The sequence below is a fragment of the Sorex araneus genome, chromosome 5 (assembly GCF_027595985.1).
Source record: "Sorex araneus isolate mSorAra2 chromosome 5, mSorAra2.pri, whole genome shotgun sequence".
Lineage (NCBI taxonomy): Eukaryota > Metazoa > Chordata > Mammalia > Eulipotyphla > Soricidae > Sorex > Sorex araneus.
Genome location: NC_073306.1, coordinates 37,389,450 through 37,411,708, shown reverse-complemented (window position 1 = coordinate 37,411,708; position 22,259 = coordinate 37,389,450). Strand labels below are relative to the sequence as shown.

At 41.3% G+C, this 22,259-nt stretch overlaps 1 protein-coding gene across 21 annotated transcripts in view; it reads left to right on the top strand.

Moving 5' to 3' along the window:
• Positions 1-22,259, top strand: part of MACF1 (microtubule actin crosslinking factor 1) — a 411,553-nt gene that overhangs the window by 196,739 nt on the left and 192,555 nt on the right. For all 21 annotated transcript variants that reach the window (XM_055137709.1, XM_055137708.1, XM_055137706.1 and 18 more), the window contains 13 exons: positions 10,896-11,062; positions 11,970-12,082; positions 12,188-12,294; positions 12,659-12,778; positions 12,921-13,016; positions 13,531-13,658; positions 13,737-13,830; positions 14,024-14,178; positions 14,867-15,143; positions 17,394-17,522; positions 18,398-18,475; positions 19,566-19,727; positions 21,811-21,915. In XM_055137709.1, the coding sequence (XP_054993684.1) occupies positions 10,896-11,062; positions 11,970-12,082; positions 12,188-12,294; positions 12,659-12,778; positions 12,921-13,016; positions 13,531-13,658; positions 13,737-13,830; positions 14,024-14,178; positions 14,867-15,143; positions 17,394-17,522; positions 18,398-18,475; positions 19,566-19,727; positions 21,811-21,915 (1,731 nt within the window). The remainder of the gene's footprint in view (positions 1-10,895; positions 11,063-11,969; positions 12,083-12,187; positions 12,295-12,658; positions 12,779-12,920; positions 13,017-13,530; positions 13,659-13,736; positions 13,831-14,023; positions 14,179-14,866; positions 15,144-17,393; positions 17,523-18,397; positions 18,476-19,565; positions 19,728-21,810; positions 21,916-22,259) is intronic.

Below are 22,259 nucleotides of genomic sequence, written 5' to 3'. Positions count from 1 at the left end.
GTGGCTTGAAGTCAGGACATGAGAATCGTTAGCTATGTGCTCATTAAAGCTTCTCTCATTTCCTGAGTCTTACATAGGCTTACAAAGTTCAGAGTTCTCAGCTTCTATTTTCTAACCTTTCATAATCTATCTAATCTTCTTTCCTATATCATTTTCCAGCTAAAATATTTCTGTCTGAATAGGTCAACCCCTTATCAACCTTCTATTACTTTTTCAACTTCAAATTTTTGCATCTACTTTCTATCATTAGTTCTTTTATTTCTATATTTTGACTTCCAAAGTAGTGCTCAGGGGACTCAGGAATTATACCCAGTGGTACTAGGCCAATCGATTCATATTATTCATATTGTTCAATGCAGAACCAGTGATGTAACTCTGCTTGGGCCCAGCAAACTCTCCACTGGGGGTCAGGATTGGCATGGGGTGCCATGGAAAGTATTTGATACCTGTGCCTGCAAGGCTTATACTCCTGATTTCTGAATTATCACACAGCTCTCTATAGTTTTCTTTCCATCATTTTGTCAACTCTATAACATTTTGTTTTGTTTTGGGCCATATCCAGAAGTGCTCAGGGCTTACTTCTTGCTCTACCCTCAGGAATTACTCTGTCAGGCTCAGGGGAACATATGGGATACCACAGATAGAACCTTCAGTGGCCACGTGCAAGGCAAGCACCCTACCTGTTGTACTATCACTCTGGTCCTTACATAAAATTTATTATGGATGAATTTCAAACATTTCTTTAAGAATGTTGTTATGCATGCAGTGCTCAGGGTCTCAGGGACCACTCTAGACGATACTAGGCCTGCAGAATGGGCCAGATGGCTCCATGCTCAGGAATGCAGCTCGGGCAGTTTGTGGGGTACCATCCAGCAGTATCTGCTAGGGTGGTGGGGCACGTGGTGTCAGGGATTGCAGTCTGAGACTCCTGAGTAGGTATGCACTCTACCCCTTTTACTATCTTCCAAGCCCAAGAAATATTTTTTATCACTCTAGCCGATATTAATTTTCAATTTTGCTGAGATACTTCATTAGCTATTACTATTTTCTATATTATTCATGCTTTTTTAGGGCCTTGAATTATGTGTAACCCTTTTATATAATCTACCGTATTTGTCTAAATATGAGATTTTTTTTCTTTCAGAAATGAGCCTTCAGAGCAGAGGAACTTTTTGTAATAGATTTTTTTTTTCTTTTTGGGTCACACCTGGCAATGCACAGGGGTTACTCCTGGCTCTGCTCTCAGGAATCACCCCTGGCAGTGCTCAGAGGACCATATAGGATGCTGGGAATCGAACCCGGGTCGGCCGCGTGCAAAAGGCAAACGCCCTACCCGCTGTGCTATCACTCCAGCCCCTGTAATAGATATTTTTTAAATCAGCGTTTCCTTTTTATTGAACTGTTAGTGAAATCATTACAGTTAGTTGGTAAAAAAAAAGGGTGATTGGATCTGCTAGTTCATTAGAGATCAGTTTTTGTAGAGAGCAACTGACATAATTGGTTAAGCAAAAATGAGAGACAAATTCAGTTACTGTTTATTAGACATATAACCTACATAGAAGTGTTGATCATAACTGCATGTAAGTCTTAGTTGCATTAAATATCAATATGGACACCATAAGTGAACACTGGTAGAATGAATGAAAAAACAAAAACCTAATTTAGTGTATACTCTGAATTCATGTGATGGGTGTGAAGGTTTAATGATAGCATGGATTCAGAAAAGTGCTGCTGTATCTAAGATATCTTTAATAGAAATGTAGATGATGTTCTGTAGATAATTTACTTGAAAAGTGGACAGAGCAGTAGTAGTGGGTATGGCACTTGCCTTGCATGCGGCTGACCTGGGCATCCGATATGGTCCCCCAAGTGATTAGGAGTGATCCGTGAATGCAGAGCCAGAAGTAAGTCCTGAGCACAGCTTGGTGTGCCCTCCCTACAAGCTCAAAAAAGAGTTTTTCTTTTTTTGTTTTGGGCCACTCGTGGCCTCGTATGTAGAGGGACTACTCCCTGCTCTTTGCCCAGCAGTGCTCAGGGTACTCTATGGTGCCAGGGATAGAAGAACCTAGGGGTCCTGTATGCAGAGCATATGCTCATCACATTGAACTCTTCTCTCCAGCCCTTAAAATAGTTTTCTTAGGACCTGAGACAGTGTGAGAGTAAGGTTTGATCCCTGGCACCCCATGTGGTGGTCCCTTGAGTACACTATATGGTCCCATCAGGATTGATCTGTGAGCTCAGAGTTAGGAGTAAGCCCTGAGCACAGCCAGGGTAAATCTTCCCCCCATCCCCGCCACCCTGCCCACTCCACCCCCAGGTTTATTATTATTTTTGGAGAGGTGGAGGGAAAAGATTTGTACCATATCTAAGAGTGGTGCCCAGGGCTGGTTCCCAGTGGTGGTGAAAGTGGTGGACCATGTGGTGCCAGGGATTGATCCAGGGCCTCTGGAATGCAGAGCATATACTCTGGTCCTTTGAGCTCTTTCCCTAGCTTTATTTTCTTTCTTTTGGGGCCACACCCAGCTATGCTCAGGACTTAGTCCTTCTCTGTGCTCAGGAGTCATTCCTGATGGTGCTGGGGGGAACATTACGCAGTGCTGGTGATCGAATTGGGGTTGGCCCTGTGCAAAGCCTGCCTTAACTCCTGTACAATTAGTTTCCTATTATTATTATTATTTTTAAAGTGACTGTATGTGTAAGTTTTCATTTTGTTTTCCTCTTTCATCTGGCTAAGTTCTACTTAAATCTACTTAAATTTCAAAACTCATCACAGATTTTGCCTTTGAGATCTTCCTTAGCATTGCTAATTTGGGTTACTTGCCTATCTACAGCATAATATTGTCCTTCTTCTTTTTTTGTTGTTGGTGATGCACAGGGGTCACTCCTGGCTCTGCACCAGGAATTATCCCAGACAGTGCTTAGGGGACCATATGGGATGCTGGGAATTGAACCTGAGTTGGCCTCGTGCAAGGCAAACGCCCTACCCGCTGTGCTATTGCTCCAGCCCCTGTCTATCTTCTTATAGATTGTCTTCCCTACAAGTTTGCAGGAGTTTGAGGCCCCGAGTTATGCTTTTATCTATGGAGAATATAATGATTGCTCAAGAAATAATAAAATCAGTAAATGCTGTTTTGCCTTTTTTCTTTGTTCTTCATGATTGAAACAGATGAAATGTTCAACAAATATCTGGTAAATCCTTAAGAAAATGTTTTAGTTTCTGTATCTGCTTTAGAGAAGGAATAAATCAAGCCTCGAAAAAGTGTTGGTTGTATTAGAACTTAGAGACATAAAATTAATTAAAATAATAAAACAAATAATCCTTTTATCTTAAAAAAAATTGACAGACATGCACCTATGGGGTGATATTGAGGCTGTCCCCCCCCTCCAAGTGACTTTTAAAAACCTAGAGGAGGGGAAAAAGTTCCTAGATACTAATGCCAGACTTCTGCATTTAGGAGATTAAGGTAAAAGCTTCTTCCTAACTCAAAGGAGAGTCATGTGTGCATTACATGAAGAGATGGACAAAAGCCAAATTTAATTACTGAGATGGTTGTGACAATAATCTCATTTTTCTCATCCAATTCACAGTCTAAGGGCCTTAATCCAAACAGGGTATTTTTTCTTTCCCTGAGGGAATTAAGCATTTCCAATTCTCATTATAGTTGTGTGGAAAATAAGAAGTAAAGCTCTTCATGAAATTATTTTTGGTGCACTATACTGAGATACTACATTGGCAAATAGGAAACCCTCTCAGATAGATTTTTTATAATTGTACGAGGCATGCTATATCAGTTAGTTAACTTAGATTTCTCTTTTGGGTAAAGAACCTCAATATTTTGACTTTATTTTGTTTATGCACATTTTACATATGTGAAGTGGGTAGCACTGTAGCACTGTCGTCCCATTGTCCATAGATTTGCTTGAGTGGGCACCAGTAATATCTCCATCGTGAGATTTGTTGTTACTGTTTTGGGCATATCGAATACGCCACAGGTAGCTTGCCGGGCTCTGCCATGGGGGCGGGATACTTTCGATAGCTTGCTGGGCTCCTTGAGAGCGATGGAGGAATCGAACCCGGGTTGGCTGTGTGCAAGGCAAATGCTCTACCCATTGTACTGTTGCTCCAGTCCCGTGAAGTGGGTATTTTGAGAATATTATGATGTGTCAATGGTAGATATCCATTGACATAAATAATTAGAAATGTTAAAGAGCATTGGAATTGAAGTGCACTACTGGAGAGGGTCAGTTTACACTAGCTCGCTGAATGTATACTTGGATACCATGGTTCATAGTTGGGTTCTCATCTTTGCAACTCTGTAGCTCTTTTTTTCCCCCCTCATTGTCCTTTTGGATGTTTGTGTTTTAAGGGATTAACTCATACAGTGCACTCACTAGCTAGAGATCAGTGTAAATTAATTGCAGATTGAATTATGTCAAATGATAGCCTTTGAATCTGTCCGTGTATTTTATTGCTTTAGGATTTCTGTATGGGAAACAAATAATAACCTGAAGGTTGTCAGTGGACAAGGATCATCTTACTAGTTAGCATCATCAAAGTTTGTAGCCTGGTTTCTCCTCTAGATTTTTAAAAATGTACCTGTCAAGGGGTTCAGAATCATGCAATCTGCTCGTTAGGTCATCACTTCACCATCACAATCTTAAAGAAAGCACTATGAGAAACATCTCTTCTATTGCCATAATTTTTATTTTTTTTTGTTTTTACATAAAGTTTTATTTTTTTTTATTTATTTTTTATTTTTTTATTTTTTAAATTTATTTATTTTTAATTAGAGAATCACCGTGAGGGTACAGTTACAGATTTATACACTTTTGTGCTTATACTTCCCTCATACAAAGTTTGGGAACCCATCCCTTCACCAGTGCCCATTCTCCACCACCCGTAAACCCAGTGTCCCTCCCACCCTCCCCAATCCCATCTCCCCCCCACCCCACCCTGCCACTGTGGCAAGGCATTCCCTTCTGTTTTCTCTCTCTAATTAGCTGTTGTGGTTTGCAATAAAGGTGTTGAGTGGCCGCTGTGCTCAGTCTCTAGCCCTCATTCAGCCCGCAACTCCCTTCCCCCACATGGCCTTCGACTACAATGTAGTTGGTGATCGCTTCTCTGAGTTGACCTTTCCCCGGAACGTGAGGCCAGCCTCGAAGCCATGGAGTCAACCTCCTGGTACTTATTTCTACAGTTCTTGGGTGTTAGTCTCCCACTCTGTTATTCTATATACCATAGATGAGTGCAATCTTTCTATGTCTGTCTCTCTCTTTCTGACTCATTTCACTCAGCATGAAACTTTTCATGCCCATCCACTTGACTACAAAATTCTTGACCTCCTTTTTTCTAACAGCTGCATAGTATTCCATTGTATAGATGTACCAAAGTTTCCTCAACCAGTCATCCGTTCTGGGGCATTCGGGTTTTTTCCAGATTCTGGCTATTGTAAACAGTGCTGCGATGAACATACATGTGCAGATGTTGTTTCGATTGTACTTTTTTGCCTCTCTGGGATATATTCCCAGCAGTGGTATTGCTGGGTCAAATGGGAATTCAATATCTAATTTTTTGAGAGTCGTCCAAATTGTTTTCCAGAAGGGCTGAACCAGTTGGCATTCCCACCAGCAGTGAAGAAGGGTCCCTTTCTCCCCACATCCTCTCCAACAGCGGTTGCTTTTGTTCTTTTGGATGTGTGCTAGTCTCTGTGGTGTGAGGTGGTATCTCAAAGTTGTTTTGATCTGCATCTCTCTGATGATTAGTGATGCAGAGCACTTTTTCATGTGCCTTTTGGCCATTCGTATTTCTTCCTTGGTAAAGTTTCTGTTCATTTCTTCGCCCCATTTTTTGATGGGGTTGGATGTTTTCTTCTTGTAGAGTTCAACCAGTATATTGCTATAATTTTTATTCCATCACCTTGGTAGTGTCTGTTGATATGGAGTTTGTTTTTGGCAGGAGCAGTCAGTACTCAGGAGCCCCAGAGGCCTCTGCCATCAAACTCAGCCCAGTTGCATGAGTCTAAGGATTCATCAAAACATGACAAATACAGCAACAAGCTATAAAGCTTAAGCTCCAACGGTTATACACTATATAGTTGTTCAGTACTTGGGTGGTGTTTCTTAGACTGACATTGTGGTGCTTTGACCCTCATGGAATATCAGGGCTACATTTCTAGTGCTAAAGGGGGTAAGGAGTATCCAGTGCTGGGAGTCAAACTTGGGCCTCAAGCAAGTATGTAAGATTCACGTTCTAGCCCTTTGAGACTATCTTCCTTACCCAGTTTGCAGTTTTAAAAACTATTTGATAAAATATTAAAGTTTGAAAGCCCTTGGTTGTTGTTTTTTTCTCCTGATTTTAAGCACTTCTGCTGATAACTTCACCTATTATGAGTTGAGTTTATAAATTCAGTTTTCAGAGGCTTGGAGCCACCATGTTGTAATTGCCCTTCATAATACTGCAACTAGTGGACACAACTGAGGTGTGTCAAACAGGAACACTGTGCCTTCCCTGCTCCGTATACCCAGACCCACAAATTGCCCTGGGCATGTTCTTTTATTCCTACGGACAGGAAACACATGTCTCCCTGTGTATGTTATCTGTATCATCATCATTTTCCAATGTTATTAAGACCTTTCAAAAAAGTTCTATTCTAGGGGCTAGAGCAATAGCCCAGTGGGTAGGGCATTTGCCTTGCATGCAGCTGACCCAGGTTCAATTCCCAGCATCCCATATGGTCCCCTGAGCATTGCCAGGGGTAATTCCTGAGTGCAGAGCCAGGAGTAACCCCTGTGCATCACTGGGTGTGACCCAAAAAGAAAAAAAAAAGTTCTAGATGCGGGGAAGATGGGTAGAAATGGTTTAAGTAATTTGTCTGAGGTCATATCCTAGTAAATACCTTCTGTCAGGTGTCTATTTGATTTTGGCTTTCTGTATTTTTCTTATTTTGATTTTTTTTCTTAAAACTGATTTTTTATAGCTTTCATTATACAAGTGAAGAATGCTCATTGTTAAAAAAGTTTATTTAGGGGCTGGAGCAATAGCACAGTGATAGGGCGTTTGCCTTGCACACGGCCGACCCGGGTTCGATTCCCAGCATCCCATATGGTCCCCTGAGCACTGCCAGGGGTAATTCCTGAGTGGAGCCAGGAGTGACCCCTTTGCACTGCCGGGTGTGACCCAAAAAAGAGCAGAAAAAAACCCATGTATTTAAAATATATATATATATATATATATATATATATATATGTATATCCAAAGCCATTTTGGGGGAGGGGAAACCATTGTCAGTAGTAGCCCGGGCAGGTTTGATCATACACATTGCTTTGAAAAATCTGAAAAGTTGCTATCTCAGTCTGTCTTTGGGCCATCTTTGCACTAAAAGAAATTGTATCTGCCCCCACTAAGATTGTACAGGTTCTGGTCTGATCAGGGACAGTTATAAATTTATAAAGCCTGAACTAAGGATAAGATTAGCAGGTCTAGTAATCTGTGGAGAGAGAAGGGTTACTTCTTATGACAAGGAGGCATGACCTCATGTGACAAACCTTGCTTCTGAACATAGGTCTGTCATTAGGATAGGCTTCTCCAATAAAACAGTTCTTCAGATTTAGATTTAGATATTCCTAAACCTAGGTAATTTGCATTCTTTAAGTAGATTTCTCCTGAGAAAAAGCTCTTAGAACCTGAATTAGTGAGCCCCCTCTGCCCCCTGAACCCACTTCCTACAAGATGGTAGTAGAAAAGGTCTACTTTCATTGGGCTGGAGCAATAGCACAGTGGGTAGGGCATTTGCCTTGCACGCGGCCGATCCGGGTTCAATTCCCAGCATCCTATATGGTCCCCTGAGCACCACCAGGAGTAATTCCTGAGTGCAGAGCCAAGAGTAACCCCTGTGCATCATCAGGTGTGGTCCAAAAAAGCAAAAATAAAAAAAAGGTCTACTTTTTTTTTTTGTTTTGTTTTATTGCTGTTGAAACCACACTCAGGACTTACTCCTGGCTCTGCACTTAGGGATCACTCCTGGCAGTATCTCTCTGGTTCCCTTTGTGATTTTTATGATAATTTTCTATTAAATGTGTATGTATGTATATGTGTGCATACATTTTTTTCCCTTTTTCTTTTTCCCTCCCTTTTGGAGTGTGAGCTCCAAGTATTACTCAGGGGACCTGGGGCTTTAGTGCTAGGGCCTGAGAATGTGGTGCTCAGGGCCTGCAGGCTTACATCCAGCAATGGTGGGAAAGCCATACATACGGTGCTGGAGGTCAGGCTGCTGGACTATCTTCCTGGCCTCTTTCCTTCGCATTTGTTGTTTGTTGTTGCATTGACACTTTGGCCTGAGAGGAGCCCACACTTTTAATTGTGGAGCTGGCATATGAGGTCACCAGGGGTGAACAGCCCTCTTGGTTGTAGTGCTTGCTGGGGGTTGCTGTGGTATTCACACACATGCCTGCCAGGGGTTGCACTCCTGAGCTTAGTGCTCAGACATCTTCAGATGCGGTGCTCTGGGCATCTCACACTGTTGTAACACTGCCTATGGATAGTGTAGGCATTTTTCACTATTGAACTATCTTCAAGTCCCTTGGGCATATATTTTAAGACTTTTCTTATTCTGGGCATCTCCCAGGCAGTCCTGGGGACATTCCTATGCCAGGCATGTGCTCTAGCACTTTGAGCCACCTCCCAAGATCTATCTTATTTTTTGTTTGTTTGTTTTTTTGGACCACACCCATGTGCTCGGGGCTTACTCCTGACTCTGGGCTCAGGGATCACTCCTGGTGGTGCTCAATGATAAGTTGATAAATTATGTGGTGCTGGGGATTAGACCAGGGTTGACTAAGTGCAAGGTAAGCATATTACTCACTGTACTATCTCTCCAACCTTCCCCTGACCTTTAATAAAAATTAAAGATTGTTATTTATTTTTATGACACTGCCCCCTCCTCATGTTACGATTTTTTCTTTACCATTTTTATTGAGGTATAAAACAGTAACAACAAGTCTCACAGTGGAGACATTTCTGGTGCCTGCTCGAGCAAATCGTTGAGCAACAGGGTGACAGTGATAGAGTAATACAGTGATATTTATAATGATTTACAATACTATAATACTTTTCATGCATATGTAGTTCCAGTACCACATCCATCACCATATTGCCTTCTTCCCTCCACCAATGTCCCTTTCCCATCAATACCCCTCCCCATTCTCACCCCCAGCTTCCTCTGGTAAGCTCTGTTCTCTAGACAGAATCTGCACTTCTGATGCCTTAGCCATTTGTTATTTCCTTATATCTATCCTCACATGAGAAAGAGTTTGCTTTGATTGTGGAGCTGGTGATACCTACACATATAGGTGAATAAAGCTGAACTCTTGAAATTCTGTAAAATTATAAGTCAATGATAATAAAATTTTTCTCAAAAACTTTTTGTATAGGTATAAACATTTAAAAGTTAAAAGTATGAATAATTCTATGCTAATTTATATGAAATATAAATTAATTGTTGTTAGTTTGCTGCTCAGACCTTCTGTTTTGTTTTTTATTTCACCTACCATGCTCTTCATTTCTATCGTTCCTGAATGTAGTTTCTTTAAAATTTCTTCTCTTATATGTACTTTCTTGTGCTTTGCTAACTGTACCATTGTTTCTCCGAGTTCATTAAACTTTCTCAGCTATCTGTGTTCACAGAGCTGGTACTGAGAGAGCGTCTGCTTGGCTTCCCTGTTGTTTGTGCTGTGCTCTGTGGGTGACTCTTTGTACTTTCCCCCACTGGGAATCTCTGAGGAATTAGGCTCTACTGCTCTTTTTCTTTCATGCTAGTCCTCACTTAGCAAGTATGTGCCATGTGATGAGTTCATGGTTCAGGCTACATGCAACAGTCAGTGCATGTAGTATGGATACGAGCCTGGACAGTTGATTAAGCTTGCAGAATGTCTTAAAATGAGGAGGTGGGCCTGCTGAGATGTTGGGTGTCAGAAAGGCTGTTGAGACCCAGGCAGAAGGGAGGGGAATCCTCATTTTAAGATTTTGTATTTGAAACTGCCATCTGTGTGGAGAAGTTATGTCATTTGTACTCTATCGGTGGCAGTGTATGAGACTTTCAGTTTTAGATAGTCTCTTCAGTACTGAAAAGTACCATTTAAAATAAAAACTTTCAGGGACTGTGGAGATAGTACAGTGGGTAGGGTGTCTGCCTTGCATATAGCTGGCCTGGATTTGATCCCTGACATCCTATATGCTCCCCTGAGCGCCATCAGGAATCATTCCTGAGCACAGAGCTGGGAGTAAAACCTGAGCATTTGGTCCAAAACCAAAACTAAATAAAAGCTCTCCTTGGTGTCTGGGAGGGTAGCTTAAAGGGCTAGTGGGCACACTGCATCCCAAGGAGGCCTGCGATTCAAACCCAGGTATCACATAGTTCCTCTGAATACCACAGGAGTGACCCCTCAAGCAACTCATCTAGACTTGCCCCTGAGCACTGCAAGATCTGTCTCAAAAAACAAAAATGGAGGCTGGATAGTATAGAAGTTAAGGTGCTTGCCTTGCAAGTTGCTCACCCAGGTTTGATCCCCAACAGCACATATGGTTTTCTCTCCCCCATCCTCGTTCCCCATCACTACTCCCCCACCCCCACCAGTAGTAAATCCTGAGCACAGCCAGGATTTACCCAAAACCAAGAACCACCCCTGCCCCTAAAAAAAAGTCTTCCTAATTTGATAGATGATAAATGACTTCTCAGCATTTTAATTTGCACTTCTCTAACGCTAAAGAGTATTCCAGTTGATCTGAGGTACTTCCAAAATAGGATCTCCCTCTCAGTCTAAAGCCATAGGGTATAAGGAAGTTTTCTAAAGGCTTTGTCTTGTTGATATTAAATTGTCACGTGTCTATTTTTTGGCAGATCTCTGACATCTACATTAGTGGAGAGTCAGGGGACATGTCAGCCAAGGAGAAGCTGCTCCTGTGGACCCAGAAGGTGACAGCTGGCTACACTGGAGTGAAGTGCACCAACTTCTCCTCCTGCTGGAGTGATGGCAAGATGTTCAATGCACTTATTCATCGATACAGGTAGATACTGTGGTATTACAGTGTGCCTAGAGGTGCTTCTTCTCAGCTCCTGCTTAAAATTATTTATAATGCTACTTTCCTTCTTAACCAAGGCTTTGAGTTATTATAGTAATTTAAAAAGTATATGTAATATACATATCTCTGGACCAGAGAGATAGTAAAGTACTTGCCTCTCATGAGACTGACCCTGGTTCAGTGGTATCTCTGACACCACCAGGAGTAATCCCTTGAGCGCAGAACCACGAGTAAGCCCCAAGCATAGAGTGAGTTTGGCTCAAAAACAAATTTAAAAAGGTATATGTGCTGAACTCCAGCTATTCTAGCAAATTCTTTTTCTTTTGGAAAGTTTTTATTAGGCACTCAACAGATAAATATGCTGCAGTGGAGTGGCAGGTGAAGGAGAATGACAGTTGTGCTCTTTTGGACAGGATGGTTTCAATGACCTCTCAGAAGTGGATGCTGGAGCAGAACTACAGGGGAATAAGCCACATAGGCCTCTAGGGTCAGAGTGTTTCAGTTGGAGGAAGTTACAAATAACAAGGGCCTGAAGTGGGTTTTTACTTTGAGTGGTTGAGGGAATAGCAAGTAGAAGCTAACTCTATAGAGTGAGATGAGTGAGGAAGATAGAAAATTTAAATGATAAAAATCAAATGTATGCCTCCTTAGTGGTTGGAAAGGTGCCCCAGTTTTTACTCTGTACTAGTTTGTGATAGTTTTCCCATGAAATTTAGTAAACCTATTAAGTTTAGGATTGAAGAGCTCTGGACTTCTGGTATGTAATTAAAAATGGAATTTGTACCCTTATAAGCCTCTTGCTTTGAGCTCATTCAGTGTTTCTCTACTCTCTGTACTTCTGAGATTTTCTGTGTGACTTCTGAGTTTGATATGCCTTGGTGGACTTTTACAGACCTGATCTAGTAGATATGGAGAGGGTCCAGATCCAGAGTAATCGAGAGAATCTAGAACAAGCTTTTGAAGTGGCAGAGAGATTGGGGGTCACCCGGTTACTGGATGCAGAAGGTGAGAGTTGAATGAAGTTGAGTAACTTTTGTCTATATTTACTATTCCTTCTCCTGGCAGCTTCCTTTGTTTTGACTAAGAAATTTTATACTCTTTATCTCTCAGATGTGGATGTGCCATCTCCGGACGAAAAGTCTGTAATCACTTATGTGTCTTCAATTTATGATGCCTTCCCTAAAGTCCCTGAGGGTGGAGAAGGAATCAGTGCTACGGTAAAAGAACACTTACCAAAAATACTATCTTAAACATTTGCTGTATATAGAGGATTTCTTTACAGAGTAAACTGAATCCATACCTTTATACGTGGTCACTACTGTTGGCCCTGGGAATGAATCTAGATATCACTTAGTTTGTAGTTTCCAGCACAGACAATTCTCAGTCAGAAAATTGAATCCATCCTGATATCCAGGTTCCTGATATTGAGGAACTTTGAAACTAGGATGCAGTGTTTAACTGAGCAACTATGTAAACACAGGATTTTATGTGGTTTGGGATGTCTTGAGCTACTTGCTTTTCCTTTGGTTGTTTTGCATACTGCTGACTAGACGGTATCATACATTTACTTTTTGGCAACAGGAAGTAGACTCCAAGTGGCAAGAATACCAAAGCCGAGTGGACTCCCTCATTCCCTGGATCAAGCAGCATACAATTCTGATGTCAGATAAATCTTTCCCCCAGAACCCTGTTGAACTAAAGGTAAAGTCATGGACTTAATTTTTTTTTTTTAATTACATCGAGTAAGTCTCAGAACTTGTTGCTGTTTACTTCTGAGTGAGAAGATATGAAAAATGGTACCAGATGCTTGTGTTCATTCATTCACTAAATATTTATTTTGTAGGCACTTTATAACCAATATATACACTTCAAAGAAACAGAAATTCTAGCCAAGGAGAGGGAAAAAGGAAGAATTGAGGAATTATATAAATTACTAGAGGTAAGGAAGTGTATTCTTTGCTGAGCCTTGGGTTTGTTGGTTTCCTCTGTTGCCATCACTTTGTATTAGGCAATCTTTTTGTTTCCTCATCTTAACCTACATTAACATAATTCTCAGGCTGGCAAAACCAGCATCTCTCTCAGATTGGTTTTTCCTTGGGGTCGAAGTGAGAGACTTCCATTCACATTTCAATTCCTAGAAATCTGAAGCTGCAAAGATACAAATTTGACCTTTCCAGAGTGAGAACTATTGAGAGGGTGGTACTTATCAAAACTGTAGAAAGAAGAAGCATTTAGACCGGGTGGTTCTGTATTTTAGAACATTTTCCTCGGTCGCCCTCCCCCCCACCTCAAGGTGAGGTACTGCTAAATAGTTATTTTCTTTTACTTGACAATAAGAGAATCTGTTGACTGACTGGATAAAGAAGCAATTAGTATACAAAGAATAAACAAACACTGTGGCCTATGGGTGTGTTGTAAAATTCTACTAAAAGAGTGTCTCTGGGTTTTTAAAGGTGTGGATTGAATTTGGCAGAATTAAACTGCCTCAAGGTTATCACCCTAATGATGTGGAAGAAGAGTGGGGAAAACTCATCATTGAAATGCTGGAGAGAGAAAAATCGCTTCGACCAGCTGTGGAGAGGTGGGTCCAGAGTTCTCAGGGTGATCCTCCTGCACAACCTGGAGCCCTGCTTTGACTGTCGGTTTTATCTTACTTTAGGCTAGAATTGCTGCTACAGATTGCAAACAAAATCCAGAATGGTGCTTTGAACTGTGAAGAAAAACTGACACTAGCTAAGAATACACTGCAGGCCGTAAGTCTCTGTTTTGTCTTATTCTTATACCACATGTTTTCCATGTCTTGCCCTGTGCTCTCCTGAGTGAAGTTAACTGTTGAGGAAGACAGCAATGTTACTTTCTTACTCTTGGAAATGCAGTGGACCCCATGGTTCCTTGAGTCCTACTGGGTAGAAGCCATGGGATTGTTCTTCTCTCTCCCTTTCTCAGGATGCTGCTCACTTGGAATCAGGACAGCCAGTACAATGCGAGTCAGATGTCATCATGTACATTCAGGAATGTGAAGGTCTTCTCAGGCAGCTGCAAGTGGATCTCCAGATCCTACGGGATGAGAATTATTACCAACTAGAGGAACTGGCTTTTAGGTGAGAAATTTGGACTCAGAGGTCTTGCTTACATTTGGGGCTTGTGGATCAAGAGTCAGGCAGTGAGTCTTATACTTTGTCCTAGGACACTTAGAGATCACGGTCTCTGTGGGTACTCTGTATTTGAGGCAGGAACTCTTCTTGATGGAAAACAGTTTCCACTTCTTACAGGCCTGCCCACTAAATACCCATAGGATTCCCTAATCTGTGGAGTCTTATAACTTGACTCCACACTTGAAACCCCCACATAGTTTCAAGTGACCTGCAGGGGCATGGTGCCATATGTGGTTTAGAATGGCTGGTGCTCCAGTGCATCATTTTGTAGAGGAGGAAAACAAGACCCAGTGAAAGGATGGGCATGGTCTAAGTCATGTAGTTTGTACAATGCAAAACTAAGACCCACGTCGTTTGACTCCTCATCTGTAGTTTGTTCTGTTATACTATATGGGCTTTAGGTAAACAAATAATGATTTCTTACTGTTAACACCATGTTTCATCCTTTGCCCTAAAGATAACTTTGAATGATGAAGATGTTAATACCACTTTCAGTTTATATAAAACCTTCTTTTTCAAAACTATTTCTGATTTGATCTCTTAATTTTTTTCCTCATCCTTGTCAAATGGATAGCAGTTTTTATCTTAAAGCATATGTTACAGATTTAAGCCTCTTTCTCTTACTTCATTTTAGGGTTATGCGTCTGCAGGATGAACTAGTCACTCTGCGTCTAGAGTGTACAAATTTGTATCGGAAGGGCCACTTTACATCACTTGAATTGGTTCCACCCTCTACCTTAACCACTACTCATCTGAATGCAGAACCCTTGACCAAGGGAACCCATTCTTCCGCTACCTCCTGGTTCCGAAAGCCCATGACTCGGGCTGAACTTGTGTCTATCTCCTCCTCTGAAGATGAAGGCAGTCTTCGATTTGTATATGAACTACTGTCTTGGGTAGAAGAGATGCAGGTGGGTGTATATTCCAAATACTTACCACTAAAGTTTACTGGATCTCCACCTGTCTAAAAGGACCATGTTGATCTCTGCTTCTAGCATAGATCCTCTGAATTATTGATGCTGCGTGGGGCCCAAACTGCCTTCTCCATAATAAATTAGTATTATTATTTGTTTTTTGGTCACACCTGGTAAGCTCAGGGGTTACTTCTGGCTCTGCACTCAGGAATTTCTCCTGGTGGTGCTCCAGGGACCATATAAGAAGCTAGGATTTAACCCGAGTTGTCTGCATGCAAGGTAAATGCCCTATTCGTTGTACTATTGCTCCTTCCCCCATCAATACTAACTTTTATTTTTATTTTTTTATTTATTTATTTTTTTTTAAATTTATTTATTTTTAATTAGAGAATCACCGTGAGGGTACAGTTACAGATTTATACACTTTTGTGCTTATACTTCCCTCATACAAAGTTTGGAACCCATCCCTTCACCAGTGCCCATTCTCCACCACCCGTAAACCCAGTGTCCCTCCCACCCTCCCCAATCCCATCTCCCCCCCACCCCACCCTGCCACTGTGGCAAGGCATTCCCTTCTGTTTTCTCTCTCTAATTAGCTGTTGTGGTTTGCAATAAAGGTGTTGAGTGGCCGCTGTGCTCAGTCTCTAGCCCTCATTCAGCCCGCAACTCCCTTCCCCCACATGGCCTTCGACTACAATGTAGTTGGTGATCGCTTCTCTGAGTTGACCTTTCCCCGGAACGTGAGGCCAGCCTCGAAGCCATGGAGTCAACCTCCTGGTACTTATTTCTACAGTTCTTGAGTGTTAGTCTCCCAATACTAACTTTTAAATGAATATGGCTAACTCAGATTCTCAAAATTTGTGTGGAATAGGCTTCCATTTGAGAACCTAAATGAACAACAAATTTACTTGCATGAAGCTGACCCAGGTTCATTCCCCAGCACCATGATATGGTCCCCTGAGCCCCACCAGAAGTAAGTCTTGGGTATAGCTGGTTGTAGCCCTAAGTACCCCCACCCTTAAAAAAAAGACAAAAATCAATTTTGAAGTTCTTTGGAAATCTGTTCCTTTTAGTGAAGTGCTCTTTATATGGAACACATGGCAAAAAATTTGCAGTAAATCTCCGTTTTCTTCTCTGATATGTCCTCATTGGCAGAGAAGTTTATTCTTACTTTTGCTATTGGTCTCAGCTTTCAAGGTTAAAAAGGGTAGCTTTGTCACACCATTCTAAGGGAACTTATTGAATGTTGACTAGAATAATGAGCTCAATATTCTTCGTACCCTTCCAACCCCTTAATTTTGCATTAAATTCTTCCTGTACCCTGATACTTATTTCACCATGTGCCAGTAAATAAAACCCATTTAATTTTGTTGTCTATGGCAAATGTTGTCTTACACTGGCCATAGTTGATGCTGTGAATGAAATTTAGTATTTTCATATGAGAATTGGAGAGATTTTATAATAGGTAATATGATTGCCTTGCATGCAGCTGATCTGGGTTTGATCCTGGGTACCACATATGGTCCCCCTAATCCCTCTCAGAAGTAAGCCTTGAGCACAGCCAGGTGTGGCCCTCAAACCAAAAAAAAAATTATGAATTTCTTTCTTCAATCTATTCTGTGTGTGAAATGAAGAGTGGTGCTTAAACTATTAAGAGGAATCAAAGCCAGTGGTTTTTGTTCTTTTTTACGCCTTGAGTATAGTTTTTAAGAACCACTGGTCTTGGGGCTGGAGTGATAGCCCAGCAGGTAGTGGGGCAGAGTTTGCCTTGCATGCGGCTGACCCGGGTTCATTTCCCAGCATCCCATGTGGTCCCCTGAGCACCGCCAAGAGCAATTCCTGAGTGCAGAGCCAGGATTAACCCCTGTGCATTGCTGGGTGTGACCCAAAAAGCAAAAATTAAAAAAAAAGAAAATAGAAAAAGAAAACCACTGGTCTTTCAAATGGTGAAGTTCATCTTTAGTCTGGAAGCACTTTTTTGTTCTGTCAGTTCAGGAATGTATTCCCATAAAACAGCAACAAATGCTACTTCCTCTTCTGCTGTAGTTGGTGGATTTAGTTTGTAGCTTCCTAGGTAGACTGTGGCGTACTATCTTGTAAGAAATTATATGGAGGTGGATTAGATGTCCTCTTGCCAGTTCTTTGCCTCCAACCTCCTGATCCTGATTCTTGTAGTTTAAAATTTTATTTTTGTTTTTGGACAACTTAGCAGTAAGTAACTATGTGTGTATTGTTTTTCTTTTTTAGATGAAACTGGAACGAGCAGAGTGGGGCAATGATCTACCTAGTGTGGAGCTTCAGCTGGAAACACAGCAGCACATCCACACCAGCGTGGAAGACTTAGGTTCAAGTGTGAAAGAGGCCAGGTCGTATGAGGTATGTGGCACTGGAATTCATTATGGAGATGGTGGGTGGTGGGACAGCCTGCACAGGGCAGTAGTCTCTAAGGAGAAGGATTCTCAAGAAAAGAATGCCTACCATGAGCAATACTTTACAATGAACTCCCTTTTCTAATGACATGTTTTTTGCTCTTTGGAATAACCTGTGAAAGAAGTTGGGTTTTGTTTATTTTTTGGGGGGGTGGGGGGGGTGCTACACCCAGTGGTACTCAGGGCTCCTCCTGGTTCTGTACTCAGAAATCACTTCTGGTAGTATACACGGGACTTTACAGGATGCCAGGGACTGAACCCAGGTCAGCTGCATGGAAGGCAAGAGCCTTACCCACTGTACTATCACTCCAGCCCCAGAAGAACTATTTTTATTAACATCTTTTCATAGAAATGAAAAGATGATATGGAAATCAAATAAATTAAGTACTGGATGCAATTTCTGAACCCAGGCCCTCTACTCCCAAATCACTGCTCTTTTTCATTTGCCTTTTGTGGAGAACAGCAATAGAGAAACTTTCTCTCCGTCTCCCCACTCCCTCACTTGTTGTGTCTCCCAACCACCGTTTCAATTTTCCCCTTCAAAGTAATAACTGAAAGTGTGGTAATCTTCACACAGATTTTGCTTAGAAAGCTCAAGACATTGAGGTCTATCACTTGTGTTCACCCTGTTGAAGTGTTTCTGACAGTGCTGCTCTGAGTTAAAGGGTCTGATCCAGACATTAGATGTTTATGCTTCTCTTTTCTCAGAGTAACCAATCCGCCATCTGTTTGCAGACATGGTATTTACATAGTTGAAACCATACCATAGTACAGTGTCTATTTTTTTCTAATATATTTTTTATTTTGTTCCTTTCTCACTAGGGAAAAATGTCCCCAAATTTCCATACCAGCTATGTTGAAACTCTTGGAAAGCTAGAGACACAGTACTGTAAATTAAAGGTGAGTTTTTGACTGATTTTCTTTAGATTCTGTTCATGGAGAATCTTTAGTCAGGTTAGAATCATGGTTTCCTTCAAACAATTTTTCTGCTGTATTTCAGAAGGCTAGTGATTTGTACCTTAAAAAAAGTTCTTTTTTAATCTTTTCTTTTCTTTTCTTTTCTTTTCTTTTCTTTTCCTTTCTTTTCTTTTCTTTTCTCTTCCCTTTTCTTTTCTTTTCTTTTCTTTTCTTTTCTTTTCTTTTCTTTTCTCTTCTCTTCTGTTCTTTTCCTTTCTTTTCTCTTTTTTCTTTGTTTTTGGTTTTTGGGCCATACTCATCTATGCTCAGTGCTTGCTCTGGCCTGCACTCACGGCTCATTCCTGGCAGGCTTAGGGGACCATATGAGATCAGCTGAGTGCAAGGCAGTGCCTTACCCACGGTGCTATCTCCAATGCCTTCTTTTTTCTTATTTTTTAGATTATATCATTTACTGGGTAATTGTTCTTATATAATACAGCATTTCCTTAGTTTTTCTAATGCTCAGAATTTGCTGCCCCCAGAAAATTTTGAGGAAGTTTAGACTGTCTGGCTATCTTGCTTTACCAAAGCAGTAGCTATCCTCACTTTGAGACACTGAAATAAAAAATTTGAGATTACCACTTGCAGAACAAAGAGCAGATGTTTGATGCTCTATGCAGTGCCAGGTTCAAGTTTCTCTGGCTGCCAGAATATACACATCTCCAAGAAGTTGGAGTTCACCAAGTTTATTGTTACTGCAGATGAGTTTGGATTGGAGGGGGCAGGGTCTGTTGGGGATAAATTGAGAAAGAAGGAACTTCTACTTTGTTGTTCTTTTTTCCTGTCTTTCAAGATAGTTTAGGATAAAGCAGGCCAGAGAGCCCTACACAGGCCTGATTCTAGCATCTAGCTAGAATTATGGTTCTGGAAATTCTTGACAATCTTATATTCACTTTGAGACCATGAAAAAGCATCTAGAGATTAAAGGGAAAGCTAAATTTATCCCCAGTTACTCTTTCTTTGATGTTAAAATGTGCTATCTTCAACAGATGAAAGCCTGGCAGTCTAACCTTATAATTCTTGCTTTGTCTAGGAAACTTCTAGTTTCCGAATGAAGCACCTTCAGAGCCTGCATAAATTTGTCTCCAGAGCTACCACTGAGTTGATCTGGTTGAATGAAAAGGAGGAGGAGGAACTAGCATATGACTGGAGTGACAACAATCCTAATATCTCAGCCAAGAAAAATTATTTCTCTGTGAGTCTAATACAACAGATCTATCCTGTTTATGTAATAGCAGAAGTGGGCAGAGAGACTAGTGTGCTGCAAGGTGGATTTCTGGAGTTGCGTTTGGCTGGATAGAAATGGGGGGTGGTGTTGAAATATTGAATGCAATCAATTATTGTGAACAACTTTATAAAAATGAAATTAAAAATTAAAAAATACAAGAAATGGGGGACCTTGCTTATTAGCATCTACGTATGTCAGAATGTATCAGATTGGGGGACACTAAGGGTAAAAAGAAGAAGGGTCAACTCTGGCAAAGATCAGGCATCTAAAGTGGTTCCTGTGGTGTTGATAGATTTTAAAGCCAGAGGATGGCACACAGTAGGCTGAGGAAGTAGTCTGAGCAAAGTCAGTGATAGGATTTGCTGGTGTGTCTGGCACTATGTCAAGCACTGCCATAATTCCTCAATAAGTCTAGCTTTTTTTTTTTTTTTGGCTTTTTGCTTTTTGGGTCATACTCGGGGTTACTCCTGGCTCATGCACTCAGGAATTACTCCTGGCAGTGCTCAGGGGACCATATGGGATGCTGGGAATCGAACCCGGGTCAGCCGCATGCAAGGCAGATGCCCTACCTGCTGTGCTATCACTCTAGCCCCCAAGTCTAGCATTTTTTCTCTGCTTTGGAACCTTCTGACAAATACTATTAGTAAGTCTAACTTTGGTATTCAACCTATATTATGGTTTATTTTTTTATTACTGATTTATTGGTTTGGGACCATACCCAGTGGTTCTTGCTCAAGGGTTAATCCTGGCTTGTGTGCTTAAGGCTCAATCCTGATAGTGCTTGGGAAACAACAGGAAGTGCCAGGGATAGAAATAGGATCTGTTCAAGATCCTTAACTGCTGTATTATAACCTCTTCAGCCCCCTTATAGTCTCCTTGTTTTTTTTTTTTTTTTTGGAGGGGGCGGTGGGAGGGCACACATCGCTGTCCTCAAGGGTTCCTCTTGGCTCTGCACTCAGGAGTCACTCCTGGTGGGCTTGGGGGATCATATGGGATACCAGTGATCAAACTCGGGTTGGCCACATGCAAAATAAGCACTCTACTTGTTGTAATGTTGCTCTGGCCCTGTTATTGTCCTCCTTTAAAGAAGGGCAGATAATGGGCTGGAGCAATAGTACAGTGGTTAGGGTGTTTGCCTTGCATGTAGCTGACTTTGGTTTGATTCCTGGAACCCTTATGGTCTCCCAAGCCCATTAGGAGTGATCCCTGACCACAGCCAGGAATAAGCCCTGAGTACAGCTGGATGTGGCACAAAAAATAATAATAATTGGCAGGGAAGGGGGTCAGATAACATAGCATTTTTCTTCATTGCACACCCCTGCCTCTTAAAGCTTCTAATAATTTATTGTAAGCAGTGCTTGTAGCAAAAATGATTTGGAATAAAAAAAAAGTCATTGACTTTAAATATCCTAAAGAAGGGGCTGGAGCAATAGCACAGTGGGTAGGGCATTTGTCTTGCACGTGGCCTACCCGGATTCGATTCCCAGCATCCCATATGGTCCCCTGAGCACTGCCAGAGGTAATTCCTGAGTTCAGAGCCAGGACTAAACCCTGTTCATTGTCAGATGTGACCCAAAAAGCAAAAAAAAATCCTAGACAAGCAGAACTAGAAAGCCAGGTGATAGGTTAATTTATATTACATTTGTCTTGCATTGTTAAAAGGGCAGTTTTGAAACCAATTTTTTTTTTAAAAATGTATTTTTCTTAGGAAGTTACAATAGCATTAAAATTTATGATAACTAGGGTGAGGGGGAAAGGAGTAAGGATGGGAGAGTAAAAATATCAGACCTGAAGAGATATAAAAACCATAGTGGAAGGTCATGGGCGCTTTAGTGGTACGGGTAGTAAGTCTTCCTCTCTTATACTTATGTTTAAAAATTAATTTAGGGCTGGGGAAATAGCTCAAAAGGTAGTGTAAGAGGTATTCAACCTATATTATAGTTTTTGATAATATAATCCCTGAATTTAATCCTTGTACTGCAACAGGAAACCCTTCACTGAATGTATTCCCCCCCCCAAATTAATTAATTAAGATGAATTTTATTTTCAGGAGTTGACAGTGGAACTAGATGAGAAACAAGATGTATTCCGGTCTCTACAAGATACTGCAGAGCTGCTTTCACTTGAGAATCACCCAGCTAAGCAGACTGTGGAGGTACATAACTTGAAAATGTCAGGGGCAAGGGCTCAGGGGTGGGTTTTGGAAAGTAAGTATTCCATTTCAAGACTGTGTTCTTCTGAAGACATGGAGAAAAAGTGTCCGTGTGTATTTACCTTGGGTTTTCCCTTTTTATTCCCACTCTCAAAAGATTTCAAACAGCTTTTATAGTCAAAGGAGAGAATACTGTGAAAAGTAAGAACAGAGTCATTCCTAAATTCATGAGAAAAGTGACTTGGGTCATGTATTTATTTTTTTGTTTTGGGGCCACATTCTGTGGTGCTCAGGCATATTCCTGGCTCTGCTCAGGGATCACTCCTGGTGGGGCTCAGGGGACCATA